The sequence below is a fragment of the Esox lucius genome, chromosome 23, assembly GCF_011004845.1.
Source record: "Esox lucius isolate fEsoLuc1 chromosome 23, fEsoLuc1.pri, whole genome shotgun sequence".
NCBI lineage: Eukaryota > Metazoa > Chordata > Actinopteri > Esociformes > Esocidae > Esox > Esox lucius.
This window is the reverse complement of record NC_047591.1, coordinates 21,186,659-21,213,146: the sequence shown is the minus strand read 5'-3', so window position 1 is coordinate 21,213,146 and position 26,488 is coordinate 21,186,659. Positions and strand designations below refer to the sequence as shown.

At 45.5% G+C, this 26,488-nt stretch overlaps 1 protein-coding gene and 1 long non-coding RNA gene across 4 annotated transcripts in view; both read right to left on the bottom strand.

Moving 5' to 3' along the window:
- pam (peptidylglycine alpha-amidating monooxygenase) overlaps positions 1-26,488 on the bottom strand; it is a 68,012-nt gene that overhangs the window by 2,627 nt on the left and 38,897 nt on the right. The window contains exons 12-25 of one of the 3 annotated variants that reach the window (XM_010887530.4): positions 25,207-25,310; positions 23,776-23,975; positions 23,208-23,270; positions 15,503-15,808; positions 12,882-13,011; positions 10,735-10,851; positions 10,368-10,440; positions 9,368-9,578; positions 7,550-7,753; positions 6,777-6,898; positions 4,483-4,579; positions 3,246-3,299; positions 2,067-2,351; positions 1,605-1,664 (exon numbers count right to left, since the gene is read on the bottom strand). In XM_010887530.4, the coding sequence (XP_010885832.2) occupies positions 1,605-1,664; positions 2,067-2,351; positions 3,246-3,299; positions 4,483-4,579; positions 6,777-6,898; positions 7,550-7,753; positions 9,368-9,578; positions 10,368-10,440; positions 10,735-10,851; positions 12,882-13,011; positions 15,503-15,808; positions 23,208-23,270; positions 23,776-23,975; positions 25,207-25,310 (2,026 nt within the window). The remainder of the gene's footprint in view (positions 1-1,604; positions 1,665-2,066; positions 2,352-3,245; positions 3,300-4,482; positions 4,580-6,776; positions 6,899-7,549; positions 7,754-9,367; positions 9,579-10,367; positions 10,441-10,734; positions 10,852-12,881; positions 13,012-15,502; positions 15,809-23,207; positions 23,271-23,775; positions 23,976-25,206; positions 25,311-26,488) is intronic. The other 2 variants (XM_013140261.3, XM_013140262.3) reach the window with 2 other exon arrangements.
- On the bottom strand, positions 18,181-22,294 carry LOC117593793. The gene is made up of 2 exons (XR_004575246.1): positions 19,179-22,294; positions 18,181-19,148 (listed from the first exon to the last, which is right to left on the bottom strand). It is a non-coding gene; the product is annotated as an uncharacterized LOC117593793 (long non-coding RNA).

Genomic DNA, 26,488 nt, shown 5'->3' with positions numbered 1-26,488 from the left:
TTTGTGCGGATAAAAAGCTTGGTAAAACGATGTGACTAGGGGGGTGGGCCAAGTATAAAGGTCAGAGGTACAGCCGGGCAATTCAGAATATAATCCATCACAACTGACTAAATCGTCACGATAAAGATGAATTAAACTGTTATTTTAAAACGGGAATGTGCAATGCAGGCAATGGTTTATATTTAAAATTCCTACCTATACATTCTTTAAATTAGTACATTGTTATTAACTGTCCGATCGACAATCGCCTATATTGGCAAACCTATTTCTAACTTCTCATTTATCTAGCAGGGTCCTGTAGGTTACTGTAATGAATTACACCAACAACCATGTCCGCGCACCGATTTTAATGGGAATGAATCTGCCGTCAGTTACGACGCACATTAAACTTGTTGAAAGGAGAAACTGGAAAGGCACGTTAGGTTACTCCACTTGACAACATACAGTAACTCTGCCGTTTCCGACAGTAGGAGAGAACGACCACAGCCACGAATGCAGCCAGTGAGTAATGCCGGTTTCTGTCTGTCTGTGTGAGCTCCGCCGCGGGGACGTCCAAGAGACCACAACTCGAACATTAAAACGACCTATCCCTCGGGACCATACTAATAGTCTAACAGCAGATGTGAAACGGGGGTTTTATAGGGTGAGGTAACTGACTAATCATGGTTGGTGTCTGACCGGGAGTTTTCATTAAGGCAACCAACCAATAAAATAGATTTTCTTTTATACATATACTGGTACTATGTATTCAGCTCCGGAAAAAATTAAGAGACCACTGCACCTTTTTCTTTCCTTTCCAAAAAAGTTGAAAATGAAGGTTTTGAGTGAGGAACAGAAGGGTTAAAATTAAGAGACCACTGCAAATTGAACGCTTCTCTTCCTCACTCAAAACTTTCCTATTCAACCTTTTTTGGAAAGGAAAGAAAAAGGTGCAGTGGTCGCTTAATTTTTTCCAGAGCTGTATGTTCCTTTCTGGTTGTGACACAATAAAAGTCTGAAACAAGTTTCCAAAACAAACAGACATGCAGGCACAAGGACAGCCTCATGTGGCCACAGGTTCAGACTGTTAATAATTCACACTAGGCAGCTGTAGGCCTTCTCATCCTCTCCCAGATAAGCCAAATGTCCCTGCAAGCCATACAGAAAACTTAATGGAGACCTAGACTGTAAGAAAACATTGCTGAATTGAAAACGATTTAATGCTGTAACATTTACCAGAAATTTGGAGACCTTACTTTGAAGTCTTAGTGACCAAATCTGCACGACAACAGGCAAACCTCTACCGTAGTGTGTTGTCACACAACTAGCTCATACCTGCGTAGGACGAACTGTCCAAAAGGCTGTGAATTTTATAACCAACCGGTATTTATATAGTAAAAAAAAAATTCACAAGCATAAAGCTGGCGCTATATAATTTAGTCACTGGTTGACCCTTGTTCATCTTACATAGTCAATGTCACAACAAACAAGCACACATGTTTGTTAATCCTATAAGAGATTAAATAATTACACAATCTCAAGCCAGTAGCTCTTTCTGTATTGTGGAAGACCTTGAGTTTATATCCCACTACAGGATGAATCAATAAGACTGAATTCTCACATACCTCTAAGTTTCCCCAAGATTCCTCCAGACGAGTTTGGTTGCAGTTTTACCTCGCATCCATCTGAAACAAACATGAAAAAAGAGCTGAATATCAACAAGAATTCTTTGATTTGAACGTTTTTTTCTCCTGTTTTGTTTCCGATGAAGCATTTCACACATTTTGACATTCCCTTCGTTACTTTGTCACAGTTCATTTTTGTGCGTGATGAATCAATAAAAACGTTCATCACTAAGGAAGGTTTTTATTCTGTACTGTACCATCTCACTCTATACACTCCAGGTCCAGGCAGAAGCATCCAGAATCTCTCCCTAATATCAAGCCTACCGGCCATAGAAATACAGTCAACTAGACAGGCCCCTCCATTCAAACCAACAAGCCCGGGGGTTGGGGTTGGATGGTGCCCAAGCCCTTTCTGTGGGTTCTACTTCTATGGATGCGGCCCTGCCTCGACCAATCCCATACCTCCGTAAATCCTGCTCTTCCTGTAGCGGATGAAGACCCCTATGGAGATGACCACCACCAAGGGGATGAGCAGCAGGATGGTTATCACTGCCGGTGACACGCCCTGAGCGCCGGGCTCGGCCTGGGTCTTAGCCTTCTCCGTGCCGTCCTCCGGCGGGCGCCGGGGCTGGTCCTGGACGGGCTTGACGTCTTTCGGCAGGGTCGCCACAGGGATGTGCGCCTGCGCCACCGCAACCTCGATCTTGTGCACGGGTTTCATGCGCGTCTGGACAATCGTCTCCGTTTCTGAGACAGGAAGGGGGCGGGGTTCGAACGTGAATGGGCGTGTCTACTCACGGGTGTTCGTGGGGTAGAACGGAAGAGTCACAATATTTCATTGTTTTTGATCATTTCGTTAACTTAACGCAGGGCGAATTGCTAGCGAAGCATAATAAATGTATTCTGATCTGTGATCTTGACAGGCTAATTGCTCTGTTGTTTAACATGTATGTGATGTCAGGCACTCCTTCATTTATTAGATTTACTGGTTTTACTAAAGACTGAGGGACTGAGAAATACTGTTAACTTATGGTGAAATTATGGCTTTCTGAATTTAGATGTCAATCTCTTTGGTCTGCAACGTCAATATAATACACTTTTTGTATATACTCCTAACTCCAAATAAGTACTTCTAATTAAGGAACATATACATCCTCAATAGGCTTGAGATTTCAGAAGAGTGTATTGCAAAGGGAGGAATTACACTTGCTAGTTTCAAACATGCAGAATCCACACACTGCTCCATTTCCTCAAAATGAAATTAAGCAATGCAAACCTTGAGTAGGAAAAACCCCAAGTCTCAGGAGAACATAAGCCCTTAGCTCTGTAATCAACTCGTAATAGGATCTTATATAGGCTGGAGCCGGCGTTTAAACAACGTATAGCAAAGCCAAATTGACTTAAAGCTAAGCCAGTGACTAAAGTGAAACAAATATCCACTCGCCAATGGAAGAGCTTTAAGTACTGCAAACATGTGTAATCAAGCATTTCATATTGTTTTTGTTTTGTACCTGCATTTCTGCTGTTTAGGTAATTAAAAAAAAATCCACTCACAGTGTAAAAACAATTAAATATACTGTACATAAATCTTTGGTAAAAGCCAATTCGGACATCCAACAAACATCTAGAAAAAGCACTTACCCTGAATTTCTTGTACTTCAATTCCATCTTTTTTAACAGAGCGGTGTTCAGCTTCTGGAAAGAATAATGTGAGTCAGTGGTGTCAGAGCAAATCAGTCAACAGGCTTTAAAAAAAAGTATGAAATAAAGCATTTGGACCATTTCAATCATATTTAAAGACAGTGAAGACGTACGATCAGGCAATCTTACGTACGTTATAAGGAATCTAGCAATTTCAATCCAATTGGAAGGATTATAAAGGCTCACAGTGTGATGCTGAGCTGCATTGTCATGGGTGTTATTATGTAAGACTGTCAGATTGTGAACGGTGCCGAGTTCTTTCACCAAAACACAGTCTTTCACCGAAACCCAATTTTTTGCCAAAACAAAAGCGAGCGTTTTACATTGTACTGTAAATGTGCGACGTACATTGCTTTGAATGTGGTTGTAATTGGTTTTCACTTGGGTTCAGTTCATTTGCATTTTTATGTAAATGCATTTCTTTTTTCTATGCATGGTGAATTTTGTTGGAGACAGAACTGAACAAGGTGATTTGGCCCAACACATGAATGGCAGACCCAAGATTCTCAGTATGTTCAGTCGTTTTGAACAGTAATGTTCCAAGGAGTCGAAAAACCCATTTGTGTTAAGTACATCAGGGAATTTATAGTCCCATTATATCAGAAACATTACATAAGATTGCGGCACAACGACTTGAGCGTTAGCAGATAATTTTTATCTTTTTCCCCAGAGATCACTCACTGATTTGCCACAAGCTGCAGAATATTCTTTTACAACCATAAAAGACATGTCTCTGTGAGGTTACAGCAAACATGACAAGATTAGTGAAGTTTTCAGAAAAAATGCTTCTATAGTAGTATGGACAAATGTGAACGTGTTTGGGAATGAGGATGAAATGCAAATGACACAATACAAGGATACCACAATTATTCACAATTATCCATTAACACTGTCTTGAGGTTCATGAATATGTATGAATGTGGATCCTGATATATTATACTGTATACGTCAACCCTAAATGAACCCTAATGAAGTGTTAGCTAACGTTGCATAACTATTTTCCAATAGCACTCCAATAGCGGCCATTGCTTTTCCCAAAACAAATTGGTTTACTCACTCATACCTTAAGTCCCTTAACAACCACAACTAATTTCATAGCTGAAAGGTTAATCTAATTAAATTTTCTTAATGAGACCTCCCGAATAATCTGTAAAGAAAGTTGTTTAAGTAAACTTACTGTCAGAGGAGAACTTCAGTACAGAGTCGGAGGCTGCATCGCCAACAAAGACATGCCCATCCTCTGTGACCACGATGTCGTGAGGCATTCCAAACCTCTGGAAACAAAGGGCAGAAATACTGTAGTCAGCGAAAGCCCTTGAAAAACAATTACCCTGAATTGATTGATGTAATATCGTCTAGATTATGCAACACTGGACGCTCAAGTCTTGAGTCTAGGAGTTTAAACTCAGTTCTACCCGGGTAAACGTAATGTGATCCAGAGGTAAGAACTTATTTTGAAGTTTTTCACTGAAGTCATTCTTGTAGATGGACTGATGGTAGTCGGCAAAGCCCCGATCACCTTGGCACAAAGAAAACAAGCCCAACCGATCAGAAAAGCCGATCTCTGTTCTAATACCGTCTTAGTTAAATACCCAGCCGACATCTTATTTGCACTGAATCAGGAAGACGTGGACCAGGCTGGCTGACAGGAGAGGAAAAACAGCAAACTCTCCGGAAAGAAGAGACAAGCCAATTGCATTAAGTGACTCCAGCAGTCACAGAAGAAAGTACAGCGAACTAAAGATCCAACAATCAGTTGATACAAATTAAGACCACAGCTTTGTAAAGACAAAGTTACATTGCGTGTATTTATTTTACCTTAATTTTAACCAGGTAAATTGGTTGAGAAGCAATTCTCATTTTCAATGACGACCTGGCCAAAAGGCCTACAATCGCAAGGGACAAGACAACAGACCGCAAAACCACATAAATAATCTAAAGAAATATCAATGAAATAAACTAACATTACACACAATGCAAATAAATGAATCATACAATTACACTACATTCAGCAAGACCTTCTTTATCAGCTCATCAGTGAAATCTAATTTGAGGTACAGCGGGGGGGGGGGGGATTCATTGACTGTTCTACACACGTAATGTACCATCCATCAACTGAGATCAATACTTAGGCCATTTTCTTGGCTTGCCCCTGAGCTTACTAGCCATGATTAGGATATTTCCAATCCATGACTGATGTGTGATGTTACCCGACATCACATGACACAACAACAACAAGTTGGCAATGGCGGGTACAGAAATCTCTCCACGTCTTGTGTCCCGAGGGCTCCTTCAGTTGGCCAGGTTATCGTACTCCATTAACACAGAACAACGTAGCAGACAAGTTAATGACTGACCTTGTTAACCTAGTTACTGAAGGCTTTATTGTATTTCTCAGGGGTTGTTATCCCGATACTAGTTAACGAGACACTAGGCTAGGGACCACAGCAAAGTCTACAGTACGACTGACAGACACTAGCTATGAAGTGGATGTGTTTGTTAAAAGCTAAATACCAGGAAAAAAACTTAAGAAAACATGAACAGAAATACAGGCTGCTGTAAGGCTGATTTAAACATGTTCTAATTGCACATAACTGTACAAAACTACTTTAGACAGAAAGTCAGAAAGTCCATTTTGGATAGGATTTAATGCTTAGAAATAAAAGACATAGGAAGGAAGTCTCCATTCAAGTCAGGGATTTGTCTGTTCTATTCATTCTATTTCTGCCCATTTAATCCAGGCCAAATCCCCACAGATCAGATGGTAAAACAGGACCTTGAATATATGATAGCACTGTATAAAAAAGCCAATCAGAATCCCCATATGGTTGCACAGTAACTGAATGAGCACGTTCACAGGCCTAGTCACAAGATATACCCAAGTCAAACTGCCAATCTCCAGTAGCGGTTGTTGTAATCTAAGTGTTCTCACACCCTCTTAGACCTTTCCCCAGCTATCACAATACCAATCAAAACGAGATTCATCAGGTCGTTTGGGTTTCAGTGGGGCTGACACCGATTTCACTCTTCTAGACACACACAGCATTCTTTTGGACTTTTCAGATGAAAATGGATTTCAGGAAGATGATCACATAGCTTCCCTTTAATACTGTCTGATCCGCTGTGGCTTGGCGCTTTGGTTAGCTGTGTTTGATTCAGCTGTGCGTCAGGTCGTTTGGGTTTCAGTAGGCTAGACACTTTGGTTTAGTTAGCGTGTTTGATTCAGCTGTGCGTCAGATCGTTTGGGTTTCAGTAGGCTAGACACTTTGGTTTAGTTGGCGTGTTTGATTCAGCTGTGCGTCAGATCGTTTGGGTTTCAGTAGGCTAGACACTTTGGTTTGGTTAGCGTGTTTGATTCAGCTGTGCGTCAGGTCGTTTGGGTTTCAGTAGGCTAGACACTTTGGTTTGGTTAGCTGTATTTGCAGCGGAGCAGATCATAAAACAAAGCCCAACCCTCCACCTGTAACCAACCTGTTTGTTTTCAGGGCCGAAGGCATCCAGGATCTCCTTGGTTGAATAATTGATTACAAAGCCTTTGACAGGGGCTGAGTGCCCGAATGCAGATTCACCGTTCACGGCATAAATCACACCACCTGGAGACACACACACAAGGTTTAAGGAGCAGGCAGATAAATATTGATTTGTGTACAAAAGACTTGCATGTAAAGCACATGAGGCACCACAATACAACATGAAAGTCGGCCTCACCAAGGCATTTACTTCAAAGAGCACTGGTGTAATTAGCTAGCTCGAGGACAACCTCACCGCGTTGCAGAGGACATGAAGTGGGTTTTAATAGGGGGATGTGACTAGATAATGTCCCGAAGATGTTGCCTGTTCATTTTCCTTTACACTCTGCCACCAACAAAGAGTGGATTGTGATTAAAATGTATACGTATGTTACAATTGACGCGTTATTCCGATGGCAGGAAAAACAAGGGGAAGTAGAGTAGGGAGGTTGGACAAGGAGTTTGAACCCTGGTCTCCCATGGGGACTGTCACCACCACAGGCTCTGCACTGTCCGGCTCTCCAGCATAGAGATTTGTCTTTGAGGGAAATGTGAATATGACACAGGCCTTGGATGATAAACATAGATGTCGCCCTTTGTTCTATTGATATTAAACCACAGATATAACCACGATGTTCTTCTTTCTATTCTCCACCCATAACTGTAGAGATACCGATAACTACCGGGGATTACAGAATGTTTCCTGCTCGATTTCAATGCCCACAACAGACGCACCTTGTACAGGAGAATAGGAGATGGCAAACACTTCCCCTCCAAACTCCGGCTTCTTGATCTCTTTGACGTATTCGCCAGATTCGCCGACGAAGCACTGGATGCGTCCATTCTCCCGGTCGGCCACGCACAACTCCCGCTTGTCCGGTAGAAATACCAGGCTGTGTGGGATCCGGAACGGAATACGTCTCCTTCTGTCTGACGACCCTAAGGGGGGGTTATCAGGGGAGACTTCAGCAAATTGTTTAAGAAAAGGTGTACAATGGAAAGCGCAAATCGATTCCTTCAGATTTGACAAATTCTGTTAGTATCTTCTTGTTTGTGAGTTACAGTTTCCTGTCATCAGTCCATCTTACTCTGGATATTTATGGGTGTTTGGTTTAGTGTGGCCACACAGTCAAAGGCAGGCATGTAGCTTTGCTTTTGAAATATTACGCCACGGTCAGAAAAATATGACAGACAATTCAACTGCATTTCCTCAGTCAACCTTGTGAGATGGAAAGGAAGTCTCCGTTAACCTCCGGAGAGCCTGTATCCACATATGAGGACACTGTTTTAGTCTTCCTGCACCATGCACTTCATTCTGCTTAACTTAAACCTATTGTCTTTATTAGAGGACAGTGGTCTGCGCCAATGCGTAGATATTATAGTTATCAGGTCCTACTAATCCCAAATAGCCAAGAGAAATGAAAAATGCATACATTATCAAAGCTCAGATCTTAGGAGGTTAAAGGTTTTCATGGCTAGATTGACAGCAACCTGCATAGGACTTAGGAAAATAAAGACTAAACACTTGTTCAGGTCCAGCAAACATGACCCACAACCACTCAAAGACAACTGCGGATCGAAACTGATTTTTAGCAGGGCTGCAAGGAGACAACCTATTAGATTTACTTAGTGTTAGAATACATTTTTGTGGGGTGTGCAAAAACTCAGCAGAAGCCCCACCCCCCCCCCAACCATCATGTCCAAGGAACAAATTGTGTTTCGTCCAAAGTACAAGCACACAGTTTCAATTCAGTACTGGGAAGGAGAATTATGAGGACAAGATGGGAATGCACTGACAGTAAGTCCATTTGATATTTCTCTTGGTATTCCTGATACTGAATATCCCCTGCGTCCACTAGACAGAAGTGAGTAGAGGTCTATAAAATGATTTAGAGTAAAGCTGCTGTTATGATGTAATGTACCAGGGTGACATGGGAGAGTCCGAAGCAGCCACATCAGCAGGAAACACTGGCATAAGATAACAGGTAAATCAATATGGATTCAAGCGCATTTTGTCAAGCTGAGCCTGAGATGTCCTTCGCTTCAAACAAACTGCCCGTAAATCTTCCTCTGTGTGTTCATGCATGCATGTGAATGAATGCTTTTCAATTTCTGTATGAGTGTGTGTGTGTGTGTGTGTGTGTGCGCGTGCGCTAGCTGGCCGTGCATGCAAGAATGCCCTCGAACACGACACAGCTTAACCAGTACTGTAAAAAATAAATGAGTGGGCAAAAATTCCTTCTAGTAGATGTAACAGACTGATAGACAGTTACAAGAAACGGCTACACAGAGTTATTTCAGCCGAGGTGGCAACACCAGCTATTGAAGCTATGGGTGTACATACTTTTTTCTGCACCATGAAATTGCATATCTGTAGATTTTTCATGAATAAACTATATATTCTTCATAACCTTTCAGTGTCATTTGTTAAATTGGGTTACCTTCATCTACTTTTTCACATGACTGTGTATATATATATACATATATATATAGACACACACACACACACAAACACAGGTGTGAGCGTGCATGTTTGACGCATCCACTACACACCTGCTCCCCAGTGAGACAGGTATTTCCCCTCGGGCGAGAACTTGAGGATCCTGGCGTTGCAGTATCCATCCGACACGTAGATGTTCCCTGTCACAGAGTCCACAGCCACGTCGGTGGGCTGGCAGAAGTGCTCTTTGTCACTCCCCGGTTCAAAAGCCTCTCCCAGCACCACCAGGGGTTGGCTTCGGCCGTCGCTGCTCAGTTTGAACACCTAAACGGAAGAGGCCAGCCTGTGTTACACGCTAGAAAGGTCGAAGGGGCCAAAAGGCACCCTATATCTTTTAATTTGTCAGACTACGGACGTGGAGGAGCCACACAGAACCAACGGTACAACACAGACGTACGTAGTTCTCACACGCCACATACGGTATTGAAAGGGAGTTTCAACACAATGACGCACGGGCGGCGAATTCGCAGGATGGAGTTTCAACTGTTCCTCCCCGCTTCAGAACTGGGCGTAGCGCTTGACTGTCAAAACATCGGCAAGCGTTCCAGAATCTATCCAAGCCTCCCCAGTACCGGGCGATCTGATTAAAGGGGAGTTTCACCATATCTCGCCTGATTCATGTGCTAATTACTAGCATTAGGGATGATACATTGGTGTGATAAATATACAACAGCTGGGCAAGAACAACCTAGATGAGCTTATTTGGATGTTGCTCATAGAACCGACTTCCTCTGTTTTCGTCAGTTCATAAAATACCAGAAGGTTCCAGCTTTCATAGATACCGCCTCCCTAACAAACAGCCCATCAGGAAATAGGATGGCAATACTAAATATTACTACTAATATATTTAGCAGGTCGCTCACACTTCAATATTCGTCCTGACATATTGGAGTGTGTTAATACTCTAGAGAGCTCTGCACACAAATCTCATTCCCACACTCCTTCTGACCAACGATGTGTGAAACAAATCTCAATTTGTCCAGGGTGAAATGCACCTTAAGGAGGGCTCTGGGGTACTCGCTGGGCAGGATGTGAACACTAAATGGTTCTTACCTGATGAAGCGCCACATCTGTAACCCAGTAATTATTCTCTTCATCTGTGGTGATTCCATGAGGCAAGTAAAACCTAAAAAAAGCACAGGGGGGAAAACACTTCTTAACTGCTCTGAATTAAGACAACAACAACTTCACCTCAGTGGAGTCGGAATAAGCGCCAGTCCCAAATAGCCTCCGGTTCCCTTTGCAGCGCACTACTTGATCAAAAGAAGTGCACAGCATAGTTACAGGGAGTCATTTGGGGCTCAGTCTTTGTGCTCCTTACGTAAGGCATCTGTTAAGACTAAAAACATCTAATTGCCGCTGCTCACACAGCGATTACTGTAGTCTAGGTGGTAACAAAGCAGCCATTAGCACTCCTTACATGTTTCGCCCTGAGGCCTTGAGCACGTTGCCTTTGGTGGGACCCACAACCAGGATGGTGGACTGCTGGATGGGACCCAGCAACTGCTGCTGGTACTTGGCGTTGTTGTCAAAAGAGCTGTAGTGGGGAAGGGAAATGGGACTTGGTTCAAATTATTGACAAAAACCTACAGGAAAGTATGAGGCAACAAAGATGTTGGACGTATCCTGGACGTAAATGGCCCCCTGCGCCCCAAATGTGTCGGTCCTGTCCTAACGCCAGCGTTTTTGTACTTGATTTCAGGTATCCAACTTTAAGCATTGACCTCCCTGTGAACACCTGGACTAAGTTTATATTGACAAACTATTTTACTTATTCATAACAACCTCATCCACAGTCGACCAAAGAACAGAAAATATAATAAATCACGTCTCAAGTGTCTAAAGAACCGACCGCGTCTGACAGTGAACAACACAGGGAATCTCTTCCCTCTCTTCGTTCCTGTCCCTGAACTCTGACCTTTTGACAAAGATATACACACCGTAATTTCATCTACAAGAGCCTAACGAGTCTCTGGCAGGGGGAGCAATAGATAATATAGTGTAGATAATATACTGTCGTGCAGACTAATGATTGATACAGAGGGAGACTATACGTTCACATCTAATGACCTAGCTCATTAATCCCCCCCCCCCCCCACCTCGTGGTGCACAGCGCCTGGCAATGGAGAGCACTGACGCAAGGACAGGAGCAGAATTAGCTCTGGCCCGTTAGCGCCTGGTGGTTTACGCCAGCTTGCAGAATTCAGCTCATGAAACCGATTTTATGGCACTGGGAAAGTAGCGGCCTGTGACAGGGATATTTTACTCATAAAATACATTTTAGTGTGCCGTCAGACATTTTGATTTGTACTTTAAATGAAAACATTTCCTTCTTTAAACGAATAAGTGCCGAACGGTTGATGCTGGAGACTTGGTACCGGGGTGCTGAATTAGGCTCTGATTTGGGCGTAGTCAGCACAATGTCTGCTGGGCGAGGGATGAGGGAAGCTCAGACGAAAGGCTATAATTAAGCTAACTGAGTCCTTTTACATGTGTATTTAGCAGTCTAAGTCATGGGTTGATAGTTTTAATTTATATTCACTTGTTGTAAACTCGATAACTTTGTGTGGGGGTGTGTGTGTGTGTGTGTGTGTGTGTGTGTGTGGGGGTGTGTGCCTATGTGTGATTCTTTTCCATCATGAATTTAGGTCAACACTTAAAATATTCATAAAAACTCTCAGCATTCATCACAACATTATTAACTCGCTAAAAGCCTAATACAGAATAAAGGCAGATTTCACTACTTACACACACATGAATGAGTGCCTCTGCTATGTGGTCCCCATTCTACAGTGTTAGCAGAAGACATAATTGCAAACTCAGCCTGAGACGAGTACAAAAACAAAAAAAGGGCATCACTTGGCCCAGATAGGGGGCCAGTTTGAGCTGAACCAGAGACCTGGAAGCGTGGTGGTGACATGAATATAATCCCGGCCTAACGACAGGCTGGAACCCCTGAGCAGAGGAGGAGTGCGGCGCCCCAATTACGCACTCCGGTCCGCTGACCACGCCCCCGACAGCGTCCACTGAACAATGCACTGGATTGGGTCGTGGGTGAACAGCCTTAAAGAGAAGCATCCCCTTCTTGTGTAAAAAAATAAAGTACTGTTTAACTAGGACATGAGTGGGTTACCTTTTTCTTGTCTTAAAATTCTGAGCATTCAGCTATGAAAAGCCTGCTGACGTTTACTATACACTTTCCACAGAGCGATATACCTCCTCTATAACCTGGTAAGAGATTTCTGAACCGTTGTCTATGAAAGGCCAACTGGCATCTACATTCACGCCTCAGGGGTCTGTGTGCTTGACCCGGCGATCCCCCAAAAGGTCAGAACTCTTCCACCCCGATCCCTCCACCCAGCACAACCAAAACAGGATTGGCCACCGTCAGAGCCTGGCTCTTCTCTAGGTTTAATCTCTTTGCTGGCATTCTTGCTCTCGTCACAGAGGTTCCCAGCCTTTAAGAGACCTCTTGGCTAATTGAAAGAGCCGGCGGGGCTCTCTCGGACAAACGTTACGGCATTGAACCGGTAAACCGGTACAAGAGGCATCATCACAGCTACATACTTGACCCCCCATCGGTGGTCTCCTCTGTGGAAGATGACCAGGTTGTCGCTGGAGTCGAGTGCCAGGCCGGACACCTGGCCCAGCTGGAGTGGGGTCTCCGGCCAATCCGTCACCTCCTCCAGATTGTACCCTACACACACACATACACACACAAACACACGTACGCACACACAAATCATGGTTAGTGCATTCATCGTAAGACTGCTGATTGAGACAAACATTCGTAAACACCCAGAGGTGCTGATAACAAGTGGTCAGGGGTATTATAATGCCATGGGGTCACTTCAAAGTGCAACAATTTGAACATGGTCTTTCACAGTTTGCCAAATCTTCCTTGAGAAATACCAGATGTCGTCCTAGCTTGGATCTTCTAAAAAAAAAAAATGACAAAACAAAACACACTTCTGCAGATAGAGTCAGCCACCATTTTGCGCCTCTGGGTTTTCACCACAAATGTCAGAGATGGCAAACGCTCATGCCTGAGAGGGCAGGGGAGGACGTTACGCCACTGAGCTCAAATAATAGGTTGCCGTGAGACTAATGGAAATGCAAGCAAACACATTCACTGGCTACTATTGAGCTATTATCCTGAAATCTATTGACGTTCAGCTGCTCGCGCTTTTCCTTTCTCTCTTTACTAAAGGCAGAGGCAGAGGCACAGACAGACAGCCCAGAGGCAGATGTTATGGCCCTCTCATAACCCCCTGAAATAGACTGAGACATTGAGTTGCTACTCATGTAGTCTTTAGGCTGCTGACGTTAACAAAAACAGGAAACAGCAATGTAAATATATAATGAGGCAAAGCGTTACGCTAAGCATGTCTAATGGGCCTCGACCAAAAACACTGGTGGCATTGGATTCATTTCTTTACCGCAACAGTTCAGCTAATGAAATGAAACCGTGTTTAACTTTTCATTACGGGGCTAATAGGACCGACGTGCAATAGCCTGTCACAATGCATGTATTCCTGTTCATTTACAGAACAATGAAGTGTAAGCATGTAGCACACATCCACAGACACACTGGGTAAACGTCTGACAGGAACGAGACAACATCAACGCAACATCAATGTGGCATCAACACAACATCAATGATCGCGAGAGAGACTGAATGGAACCTCCTGGAAGTTGGAACAAAATTTAGCTAGAAGGCATAACTGTACTGTAAATTTAGTCAAACTGTCAAAGTTGAAAATAAACAAACCACCACGGAGCAAATAACTGTCTGTATCAACCAACACAAGTCTTTTCTTTGGCTTATTAAAACAGTTGGATGATTGAGAAGTGTTGGCCGGGCGTTGAGTGAATACAGTATGTGCCAAAAATGTAAATTGAAAGTTTCTGACAATAAGCCAAAGGCTTAAACAGGTTCGACATAAACAAGTTGTTGTTTTACTTAACTTAAAATTCATGACTACAAAACAATTATTATGTCGAGTGCTCATGCAGGGTTAGGTAATGTTTTGAAAGACTTCAGCTCCTACAGAGCTTTGAACAGATGCAAAGAAAACAACAACAACCAGCGATGCATCATGGTCAACCAACAGAGACCGATGCAGAGCACAAGCAGTTTTTTTAAAATGTAACTGCCATGTGCAGCGTTCTTTCACTGAAACAAACAGCTGCGTCCTCAGATATCAAACGACCTGATGCACACTAAGTCAACATTCACAGACTTCAACTCTGCTGTGAGCTGACTGGCTGGCTTCCCCTGGGCGGGTTCTGTATTCAGCGGCCAGACTGGGGTACCAGCCCTCAGAAAATACTATGCTCAAGGCCTGTCCGCGCTATGAATAATTCACGGTATGATGTGGAGAGGAACAGCATAAGTTGGACAGAGCCTGGCCGGGATGAATACAGGGCGCTCCAAACGCCCCCCACCCCGCACCCAAAAAACAAGAACAGATGCATGAAATCCATTTCGCCTCCATCTGTTCGTATTGCTAATTGGGTTTCCACGGCGGATCAATAGAACCGGGGCAAATCCGCAACCGTCATTTGATATTTGACACAGAAAATGGAACTGAACTCGCTACAACAAGGGGCTCTAACCCGTCAGCAGCTGCTGGGTGCAGAGTACAAATTAACTCAATTGGCATTGGACTGGACTGGAGGGTCTCAACGGTGTGCAGCCGTGGAGCCCGAAGACTGCTGCTGCGCCGCTACGCGAGACGTCGGATGTGCCGGACGGGGGAACAGCAGCCCACCGGGAGTCCTGAACAATTCAACTCGTCCAAAGGACCCTTGGGGACGGAGCCCAAGTCGGGGCATTGGGCACATCAGCGGTGCTCGGGACACCGGTCTGGAAGGAGCCGGGTGTCTGTCAATCAGAGCCGGCTCGTTCAGGAGCCTGCAAACGGCACGCCCGGATCAGAGACACCCCTGGCTTCGTCAGCGTGTGGACTACATGCTGGCCCCCCGAGCCGGTTATTAATGAGCACGATGAAATGGAAGGGCGTGGAGATTTTCAAACAAAATAAACAATAGCATGGGGTGGGGGGGGGGCGTGCGTGTCAAGAACCAAAGGGGGCATGCCTTAGAATTGGAACATGCCAAAACAAAAAAAGACGTGTTCCATACACGTTTGACATCCCCCACCCCCCCACACAGGGAAAACCCACCTTCTTCTTCATCATCATCGTCAGCTTCCACAGGGGCACTAGCTGGCTTTAGCTTGCTCCCAGGGGGCCGGGGGGTAGCCTCTAACTGGTGAAACTTGTGCACTCTGTCCCTCACCAGTACGTCCTCTTTGTCCAGGAGGCCTAGCCTGAGACTGGGCCAGCCCAGGTCCTTCTTTCTCATTATGCTATCAATCTGAGCCACCAGCTCGGCCTGCGCCCGCTGGACCTCATCGGGCGTGTACTTATGCACACGGACTACGCCCTCGTTCTCGCCTAAGAGTTTGGACAGAAGGGAAAAGAAGTCACCTGCACAGACAGACGGGAGACAAACAGACAGGAGGGTGGGGGGGGGGGAGAAGAAAAGGGGCAAAGACGGGCAGAGTGAATACGGGTGCATAGCGGCAGGAGGGGAGGAGCCGTGGGGGCGTTTGTTCGGAGGGTGTGACATTACACGCAGCTGGGAAAGGTGTTAGCAGGGAGGGAGAAGGGAGTTGTGATACAGCATGCGGTCGATCAGTGGGCCGAGCGCATATCCGGCCACGTCCAAAATGCTAAATTCACAACGTTCATTTGGAGCATGTTGCCTAGCAGGATGCTGCGGCTTTGCACGCGGTGTCCTTTTCTGCAAACGAGCTGTACAGGACAGAAATCGCTACAAGCCCTTCTCGCTAGTGTAAAAGGTTTGCTTTCGCACCAGCGCGTCACAAAAAAATGACAAACATTCAAGCTCATGGGCGGTACACAATTAAAAAAACAACTCTGTGATATCCTCTTCTTCGTGTTGAACGGAAATTCACGCTAGCCCGAGCCAGCCAATCGGTGTCAGAGAGCAGTGTCGCAGCATTAGCCGCTGCGGTGGAAAGTGACAGTGTCAGGGAAACCTGTTAATGCCGAGCACGGTGCATTCTGGGATAGCTAGCTGTGTCTATGGCGGCGTAATCAATCTCACAGTGGGATAAGGTCACATCTGAAAGCAGGAACAGCACTCTCCAATCAAATCCCATGCAGACAATGGCTCCACACTCTCTATCACACACAAACACTGCATAGCGGCACAAAAACACAGACGCCGCATTTCAAAAGGAAGCTTCGTATTCAACTGGGCCGGTGATGATAAGAAAAAGATCAACCGTGAAGAAGATTCAGAGACGAAATCACTGCAGTTATTTTCTCGTTATCACTCATCCTATGGGTGTTTAAGAGAGTGACTTTCAGAAAAAGCCTAGCTCAAATGATATTCTCCCAGAAAGCCCGTTTCTGTTTTTATTGGTTGAGGGAGGCCTCTAACACACACATACATACACACACACACACACACACACATACAGCAGCTGAACTCCACCCATTGTGATATATGAACTGTAGCAGCGCTTAGTTACTGAGCCCATCCATCAGAGGAAGGCAGACACAGACACACCAGCAGCACTGAATGACAGCCACAGGATTTGTGTCCTAATAACGGCAAAGGCAAATATAGCCAACCATTTATCAAACTGTCCCGCTCTAGAGCTGGAGAGGCCCCGATATCAAGACACTTAGATTCTACGAGAGGGAGACGGGGGAGAGAGAGAGAGAGAGATGGGGAGAGATGGAGGGTGGTGGGGGGGGGAGAAGAGAGAGGGAAGGAATATAATGACTGAGTGTATGAGTATGTGGGTGTGGTTGTTGTAGGAGATGATTCGTGAGGGAGAGATTTAGAGACACTGATAGGGATAAGGCAGAATTGGAGCGAGAGAGGCAGCAATAGAGAGAAGAGCAGAGAGAGAGAGAGAGGTAAAAAGACAGGCAGAGAGAGAGAGGTAGAAAGACAGGCAGAGAGAGAGAGGTAAATAACTATGTCTATGTTTATGTAAACTCTACAAGCCCCCCCACCACACACACACACACACAGACACACACACACAGTCACACACAGTCACACCCATGGCATCGGCGCATGCTCAGGGTTCCGTGTCAAGCGTTGTAACCATGGTACCGGAACACAGGCTGAGTTGGGGGTCGTTGAACGACTATGTGCTCAACGTGCACGTGTTGTCGTCGTCCCCCCCCCCCTTGGGTCTTACCATAACACTAATCTGCCATCCAAAAACTATTTCCAGAGCACTGCAGGTCCCCTGTGTTTTACCAGACAGAGTGAGGGCAGTGAGCGTTGTGGCAGAGCGCATCGCCCAAAACCTCAGCAGAGGAGAGGGGGCGGGGTCACCAGTTGACCGACACCCTCTATCTGTGGATAAAGCTGTCACACTCGCTGGTTGTCGTGGTATCCATCGCTCTGTAGCCATGGCAACAGGGTTAACCCATTTGTCATGGCGGAAATGGGCAAACGGCCAGTTGGACCATAAGACAACTGGCCCAATATCCTTGTGGGGTTTGTCTGGTCAGCTGCCATTAACTGGTCCCGAAATTAAGTATCTATAGAAAAGCCTGCTCAAATGTTGATATTTTAAGCATCTTGTGCTAAAGACAGACAGACAATAGTATAATTTCTTTTATAAACATTAGATACTATGTGCTTGGTTGAAAGACATCATGACACCTCTTCCCAGCGCTTTCACAATGACATTGATGTCATCAATGTGTAACAGAATGAATGTCACAGCATAACAGCACTGACACTGACTAACTCATTTAATACAACAGATTAATACACCAAAAAAGGCGATATTTTTTCACAATTATTATTCAAGCCGCGGTACTGCTTTCGGATATTATTACCATCCTGATAAAAGTACTATACACTATTTGAAACAGATTCCCTAAACTTGATCCCCCTCATACCAAAAAGAAACAAAGTAGATTAGGGTATCACATTGATTCATGGATTTTCTGCAGAGCTGAATAGCTTAGTCTGTTTACACACAGCCTGTTCAAACACTACCCAGTACTTTCAAAACAGCTTTTCCTCTCACATACGGAGCAAATCCGAGCTCAGCCATTATTCGTGTACTTTAGCTACATTCATATTCTTCTCTGAGTCAATCTCTATACAGTTTATTTATGAAAAGAGTGCCTCTTCTTTGTACGGGCAAGGTCACGTCTGAGCTACTGGCTGAGACAGTATTCATTCATTCCTCCCTGGGATTTTGTCTAAACGTGTAAATAATTAACAGTATACAGTGAGATTTGAGGGGGGGCATGGCTAGCTGCTGACAAGAACAGCTTGGCTACAATTTCCTTTTTAGTTTCTCCTTTGAAATCTGCGAGAGGGCGGTGGATTTCATATACTTAAATTCAAAATGATTGGCACCCTTGACGAAAGGGCAAATGAGGCTGGTATTGGTACTTATTAATAATGAAGAAGTTCCAATACCAGTGGTGGTGTTAAACCAGCCTGGCGGAGCATGGAAGTGCATCTTCTCTCCACACAATGACGCGGGAGGCAAAGCAGAACCCGAAGCCCACAGCTGGAGATGTTCAGAACTTGGTCGCATGTTGGGGTCACCAAGGATCCAAATCTACAATGAGAAGCCCCTCCACACGCCTACTTGAAAGGGCTGCCGGAATCAAGCCTTTATTGAGAGCAACCCAAAAAAGCAAATGCCTTGAGTTTGCGAATTGGCTTGGGCACAGGTTATATGGTCAGATGAAGTGAAAAGAGCTCATCGGCCACGCAGACCTAGGCAGACCTAGGCAGACCTAGGCAGACCTAGGCAGACCTAGGCAGACCTAGGCAGACCTAGGCAGCCAATAGGCAGGCAATGGGGGGCGATAGGAGGCAGTAAGAGGCAATTGGGGGGCAATAGGAGGAAGATGGAGGCAATGGGGGGGCGATACGAGGCAGTAAGAGGCAATGGGGGGCAATAGGAGGCAGTAGGAGGCAATGGGGGGCGATGGGAGGCAGTAAGAGGTAATGGGGTTGATAGGGGGCCGTAGGGGGCAATGGGGGGCGATAAGTACACAATAGGGGGCAAATAACCGACACATATGTTTTCTGGGAAATACGTGTTCAAGCAGAGAAATGTAAAATTTGGGCTGATAGCCTTAAATCATTAGTGAAGTGCAATATCTGTTGGAAAATTACATTGTAGCTCATTAACTGTTGTTTATTTTATTTTGGAGCTTTTTTATTTTGCTCTTTGGAGGTGGCAATAATTTAAGGTTGAGAAGAGTAATTATTCTAGAAAATCAGAACAAGGCATACAAAGACAAAGCAAATGAGCTATACTGTTGAAACTGTAATTAATGAGTGCACAGTTATGAAAAGGCTGAAAGTAATTTGGGGTTGAAGTTTGACTGATATAACAAGAGAGAATGCCTATTAAAACAAATGATTTGCTGGTGGCCGAGGGGCATCTCACAGTATAGCTGCTCCATGGGTTAAACTCCCATCCACTACTATTTCTCCATGGGTTAAACTCCCATCCACTACTATTTCTCCATGGGTTAAACTCCCATTCACTACGATTTCTCCATGGGTTAAACTCCCATCCACAACTATTTATCCATGGGTTAAACTCCCATCCACAACTATTTATCCATGGGTTAAACTCCCATCCACTACTATTTCTCCATGGGTTAAACTCCCATTCACTACGATTTCTCCATGGGTTAAACTCCCATCCACTACTATTTCTCCATGGGTTAAACTCCCATCCACTACTATTTCTCCATGGGTTAAACTCCCATCCACAACTATTTCTCCATGGGTTAAACTCCCATCCACAACTATTTATCCATGGGTTAAACTCCCATCCACTACTATTTCTCCATGGGTTAAACTCCCATCCACAACTATTTATCCATGGGTTAAACTCCCATCCACTACTATTTCTCCATGGGTTAAACTCCCACTTCTATTTCAGCACAATCCTCTATCTTTCCCTGTGTTTCTTCTTAATCAACGAAGTATAAAGCAAAAATGTGTCAAAAATTATTTCTGGACACATTTACGTAGCCCAGCGAAATCGAGGACAGGGCACAAGAAAGGCCACGCCTTAGTATGTAAAACCACAAGAGATATGCTTTAATTTAGCTTATACTTTTGTTCCTCAGCTAATCACGACAAAAAGTGCAAAACGTTGCCTCTGCGGCCATGTAAAAGGCACTGTTTTAGAGCTGGCTTGATAACAGCCTGCCAGGTCTCACTTCCTGCAGCCGGGACTCGTGGCGCAACCCTGTGTACGACATTATGTCATTATGGGCTAGCAGAAGGCGCACAGCACCCTCTGGGGGGTTCGCTGGTGGGCAGGAAACGATGCGTTCTGCCGGAGAGGAAGAATGAGAGAAGCCACGTTGTCGCTAATGGAGGCCGGGGTCTCGGAGGATGGCGGCGAGGCAATCTGGCGTCTTAAACACCCGACAAGCTGGCGATTGGCCACCACCGCGCAAGGCTTTCGTTCAGTCACAACTCATTTAATAAGAGTATCGAGGCAAGCCCAGACAAGGCAGCCTGCTATCCTTAGCTCCCAAGGAACTGGTAAAGCCGACACATGAGCCCCTTAATGATAATGGGACTGTCTGCCAGTCAGCCGGCGCCAATTGACAACACGCCGCTCGGCGGTTAGATTGTCTGCTTTGCTCGTTTGGTCCCATGATAGATCGTTAGCGCGTTAGCCCGAGATGTGGATGAACCAACTGGCAGACGCGACAGTTCTCACAATACTGTAACACGATACCAAAACCCCCAACCTAAATGTGGCTAAAGCAGCACGATGAAAACAGGCACAGGGTTATCACGCGTGTTGCTTGCAAAAGGTCGCCCCATTCGATCCTCACCCTCAATAATATTCACGCAATAAAGAATGAGGCAGTGTGGTTTATGGCTAATATAGCGTGGCTAATAGCTGTTCTTAAACAGACTGCCTAGATGAAGCACTTGTCCATGTTATGTTGTCAATATACCTCAAGCCCCCGGGATGCTCAACTGCTATTACAGTTGGACTCACCAACGCAAACAGACGTAAAGCGTTAGGTGATGTCACATCCTTCGTGTACTCTCTCACATGACACGGTTTTCAGCCAATCAGCTTTCAGGATTTAAACCGCCCATAAACCTGTATTTACATCTGGAAACAGCTTTGCACACACTCGCGTCTTTGCGTACACTCACACGGACTGTATCGTGTCTCGTCCTGTATAGCCATTCCTGCTGCTATTTGATCAGGTCGCTTGAAAATACATTAAAAAAAAAATTATAGTAAAAAAGCTGAACAAAAAAAAGCAAGCCCATTTGAATTCAGGGTCTGACAGGTGTGTTCATAACAAGTGATGGTTAGGCGTAATTTCTGCTGGGATCTTGGTACCCCAGGGGAACTACTTTATTGGTCCTTGCCTGGGTAGATGAAAGACAAGCCCCTCTGTGTGAGCGTACAATATTACACCGCCTCGCTTTGCTTGTCTGGTTATGCTGATTCGTGAATACTGAATACGCATTGTGTCTGGTGTTCTGTCCCAGCATACCCTTGGTGAAATGAAATCACAGCAGGAGGTGCCACGGCAAAAAGGCCTAGCAACCAGAGACGGTCTTGGCGCCCGATCAACACACGCACACACCCTGCTTCCTAAACAGACCCCTTATTCCCTATTAAGGACACTACCTAGTGAGCAGAGAGCCCCTTCGGAGGCACAAAAACAGAGGGCCAGGCGCGAGGAGATCAAACGAAAACCCTCGGAGATTTCCTCGCCCTGACATTCACCTAATCCTAAGATACGGCACACATTGTCCTCGCCGGGCCCACCGTTTCACAGCTCTCTCTGTGAAGGTTAACCGTGACCCGCGGTCCAAACGTCACGATGGGAGAACGTCAGCGGGCGGACACGTTACGTAAATGTGCCGTGTTTACAAGGTGCTTCCCCGAGGCGTCGCCCCCACCCCCCCACCCCCACCCCCCCCGGCAGCCCCAGGGGGAACAGACAGAACAATGGAATCAAAGACCGCCAGGCGGACCGTGGCCCGAAATAGCCACCAGCCAGGTGTGAGATGAGGTTAGCATTTCCATGGCAACGAGGGGGCCTGAACGAGCCAATCACTGCTGCCAGTCAGAGTGCGCTCATGGCTGCCTTTAACTTCTCCATCTACCGCTAGACAAAGACGCCGCTGTCAGAGAGAGAGAGAGAGAGAGAGAGAGAGAGAGAGAGAGAGAGAGAGAGAGAGAACGACACATCCGTGACTTATGTCCTGACTCTGAGTCTGGGCGGTTGCCACTTTGAGCACGATAATGACCAGGGACTTCATCAGTTCTACATTATACAGCACGGTTTATGAGGGCTTAGCCATCTTCCCTTTGCCCCCAAACTCATTATTTTGCACAGCCGCCACTAATTTCGTCACACGGGACTCAGTGCTGTATCTGGATCAGTACCCGTGCTATCGTCGTCATCATCATCATTATCGTGAGTTGTTCAAAGGCATATTAGGACGTCCACAAAGACAGACATTCAAAGGGAGGCGTTAGACTGTCGTTAGGGGCAAACAGAAAGAAAAGGAGAAAAAGAAGACGCGTATCAGAAATCGCAACTTTTGCTTTGTAATAACGCAGAGGTGTTGATGTAGAAATCATCATCGCAGAATCTGCTGTGTTACGGCCACTCTGGGAAAGATAACGGTCTTTTACGGCACACTAATCCCTTCAGAGTGCCTCGTTTCCATCGGAGCCTTATCAGCCCGGATCAAAGTAGTGTGCTACTAATGGGGTAGGATTCAGTTTGTGACACAGGCACAATGTGATTAGGCAGTTTGAATTTCTTATTCTCCGTGCTAACTCACCCTGATCGAGCACTTCTTCGTCCTCCCGCTTGGGCTGCACCAGCACTGTGTCATCTTGACGCTCTTTGAGAGGGGAAGAGAGGAGGGGCCCAGTTTAGTCATGAACACTCGCCTCAGCATGCCGCCTAAAACCATCTGGTGGCTCTGAAATCTGTCAGTTGGTTTTATATTTTTGAGATATAAACTATCTAAAAGAAGTGGCCCTTGCCGATGTTTCAGCTGAAAAGAACAATGGCAGCTTTGACTCTGGAAGCTTTGAAGACTAATTGGCCCAGGATTACCAAGTGTTCGGGCGCCACTCACACACACTACGTTGGCTTGGGTTCAAACCCATCCTCAGTGTGGCGGTGCCAGGACTTAAACCCAAGGCTACAGTGACGCAACGGAACTGCAATGCCGTGCAGTGCCTTAGCACGCTGCGCCACGCAGAAGGAACTGAAGACAAAAACTAATTCATGGGACTGAAAACAAACTTTAGGGATGAACTCTCAAGACATGACAAAACCTGGTGAATAGAGGGGTGTTAGTACCAGGAAGACCAGAACGTAAGACCGAATGGACAGACTACCTGGCGTGTCTCCCGCGGAGTGCATCACATGGTTCATCATCAGGTCTGGGGGAACCGTGATGGGCACGTTGGCCTCTGGCGGGATGTTCCGGAACAGCTCCTTGGAGCCGTCCTGCATGCACTCCTGGAAGGGCGCGGCATGCCGGCTCTCCATGTAATACATGATGTAGAAGTTGCACATCTCATCGTCGGATGTGCCCCTGCGGGAGGACGGGAAGGCAGCGACACGTCAACGAGGAACACTGGTAGCTTTGCCGAGAAAAGCATTAAGAAAACAGACACGCACACACACACACACACACACACACACACACAAACACAAACACACACCAACACACAAACACACACAGACACACAAACACACACAGACACACAAACACACAGATCAAACGTCCGGGACGTCTTTGTCACTCCGCTATCGCATGCTCAACAGAACAAAATGCGGTATCCACCAATTGCCAAGGCTCAGAGGATCACATGACACAGGTCAACATGGAGAGGAGTTCACAAAGAGAAACAAAAACACACCTGCTACATCCTCTCTGCAGGGAGCCTCCACAAGTGTTCAATTTGTTAATATTGTATTAGGTAACTCAGGGTGTGCGCACCTTCTTTCTCAGTGGGAGAGGGAGGGGCAACAAGACGCTCCTGGAGAGACGTCCATTATCTCCCTCCCTCCCTCATCCATCCCTCGCCATGGCAACAGGAATGACGCGGCAGACAAGCCACCAAAGAAAGTCGACACGTGTGCGCACGCACACACACACACACACACACACACACACACACACACGCACACACACAAGAACACACACACACACACACGCACGCACGCTCAAAGTCAGACACACAAAATAAGGGCCACTCCAACAAGAAATAATGAAAAATGCAGGTTCCCAGGAGAAATGTGGGAACAGGCCGTCTCTCTGTGCTTGACAATGCCTCCGCCCTCCTCGGAGCGCACGCAGTCTCCCCACTCCCTCTACTCCTGACAGACGTACACGCTAGATCAGGCAGCCAGCGACCAAGGCAGAGGAGACACGACAGAAGAGGAGCAATGGAGACAGAGGATAGAGAACTGGCTCAGAGGGAAGTACAAGCGAAAGCCCCAGCCGCCTGTCAGGCTGGTCGGTGATATATGGCTTGAAATCCGACCCCGTGCAAACAACGCTGGCAGACTCCGGGAGACGACTTGGGAGACGGGCAAACACAGAGGCGGCTATCTCCCATGCAAACAGCCCATACAGTACTGTGATAGGTCTCTAACAACAACCCATTCCCTCTACAGGGGGGGGAGAAGAAAAATGGCGCTCGTTAAATTACTTAAGAGCTCCTCTGTCGGCGGCAGGAGGTCCATTTGTAACACGGAGGAACAATGCTGATTAAAAAAAAAAGGTGCTGTTAAATCGAGGGGAGCGGTAGGAAACTCACCCGATGTAGGTCTTTGAGGTCATCCCCTCTCCGGTAAACACACAGCGAGCTGCGAGGGCGTCTCCATACTTCACATCGATCCCCTTGGTGGCGGGGTAGAATGCCTACGGGGCAGAAGTGATGGGCATAATTAGACAAAATCCAAAGAATTTATTCAACAGAACACTGTGGAGTATACTGGCATGCGTTAAAACACCGGGGCGGCCAGTCAGTTGAGATAAATGACAGAAAAGCTCTGGTTTTGTTGGAATTCATGTGGCCATAGACACGTGAACATGTTTTAAAAGTTATTTGTATTCGCAAGTCAAGCACTATTTCACAACCCGTCTTTTTGAAACGTGTTGCTGACATCAAATTCAAAGCGGGCACATCTCTTTCAAGAAACAATAACATTTCTCAGTTTCAACATTTGATCCGTTGTCTATAAATGATTTGAACATCATTGCATTCTGTTTTTCTTTACATTTTCCACAGCGTCCCAACTTTTTTGGGGTTGTACTTTAATTATCTTTTGGTACATTTCTGGTCATTTTCTAGTAGGGATTGAGCTGGGAGCCGCAAAGGGCTCATGTACACTGACACGGCCCCAGAGCTATAAATACCCCCATGGGGCTAAACAATGGGAGGGAACAGCGGAGGGAATACTACTTGAACCCACACAGCCCTAGAGCTGTTCACAAAACAAGATGAAGACAAGCCTGTTCAAAGCTTTGCACAGTATAAAACCGAAGCCAAGCGTTGAAAGTAATTTTAACACAAGCTAGAAACCCCAGCATATTTCAGAAACTGAAATATTAACAGCTTCAGGGATACAGTAGTCAATTACACCGACTCCATTACACGAGAGCGACGTTCAGCCACGGCCATCTAATTGTGCTCTTGGTTTATCTACATCCTGTATTCCACTGAATATTTACTCACTAAAAAAACGTCTTCGCTGCGTAGTAGATGACGTAAAATGTACTCATCAAAAGATCAGCAGTGCAGGAATATCAAGCTAAAATTATAATGGATTTATTTTTTAACAATGGAATAGAAAAACATTTGTCAGGGAAATAAATAAATAATGAAAAACAATTAAACTAAATAAAAACAATCCATAAACAGAAATATATCCTAATCCATAAACAACAATAAATATATTATAAGCCATTAGGCAACACTCAATATGCCCTAATTCATGCATGAAAAATCCTATCTTCAAATCCATATGCAACTGGTTGCTGGCTCTAATCTAATAAAATGGACACAAGTGGGGAGTCCAGTGTCGTTCTAGACTCCA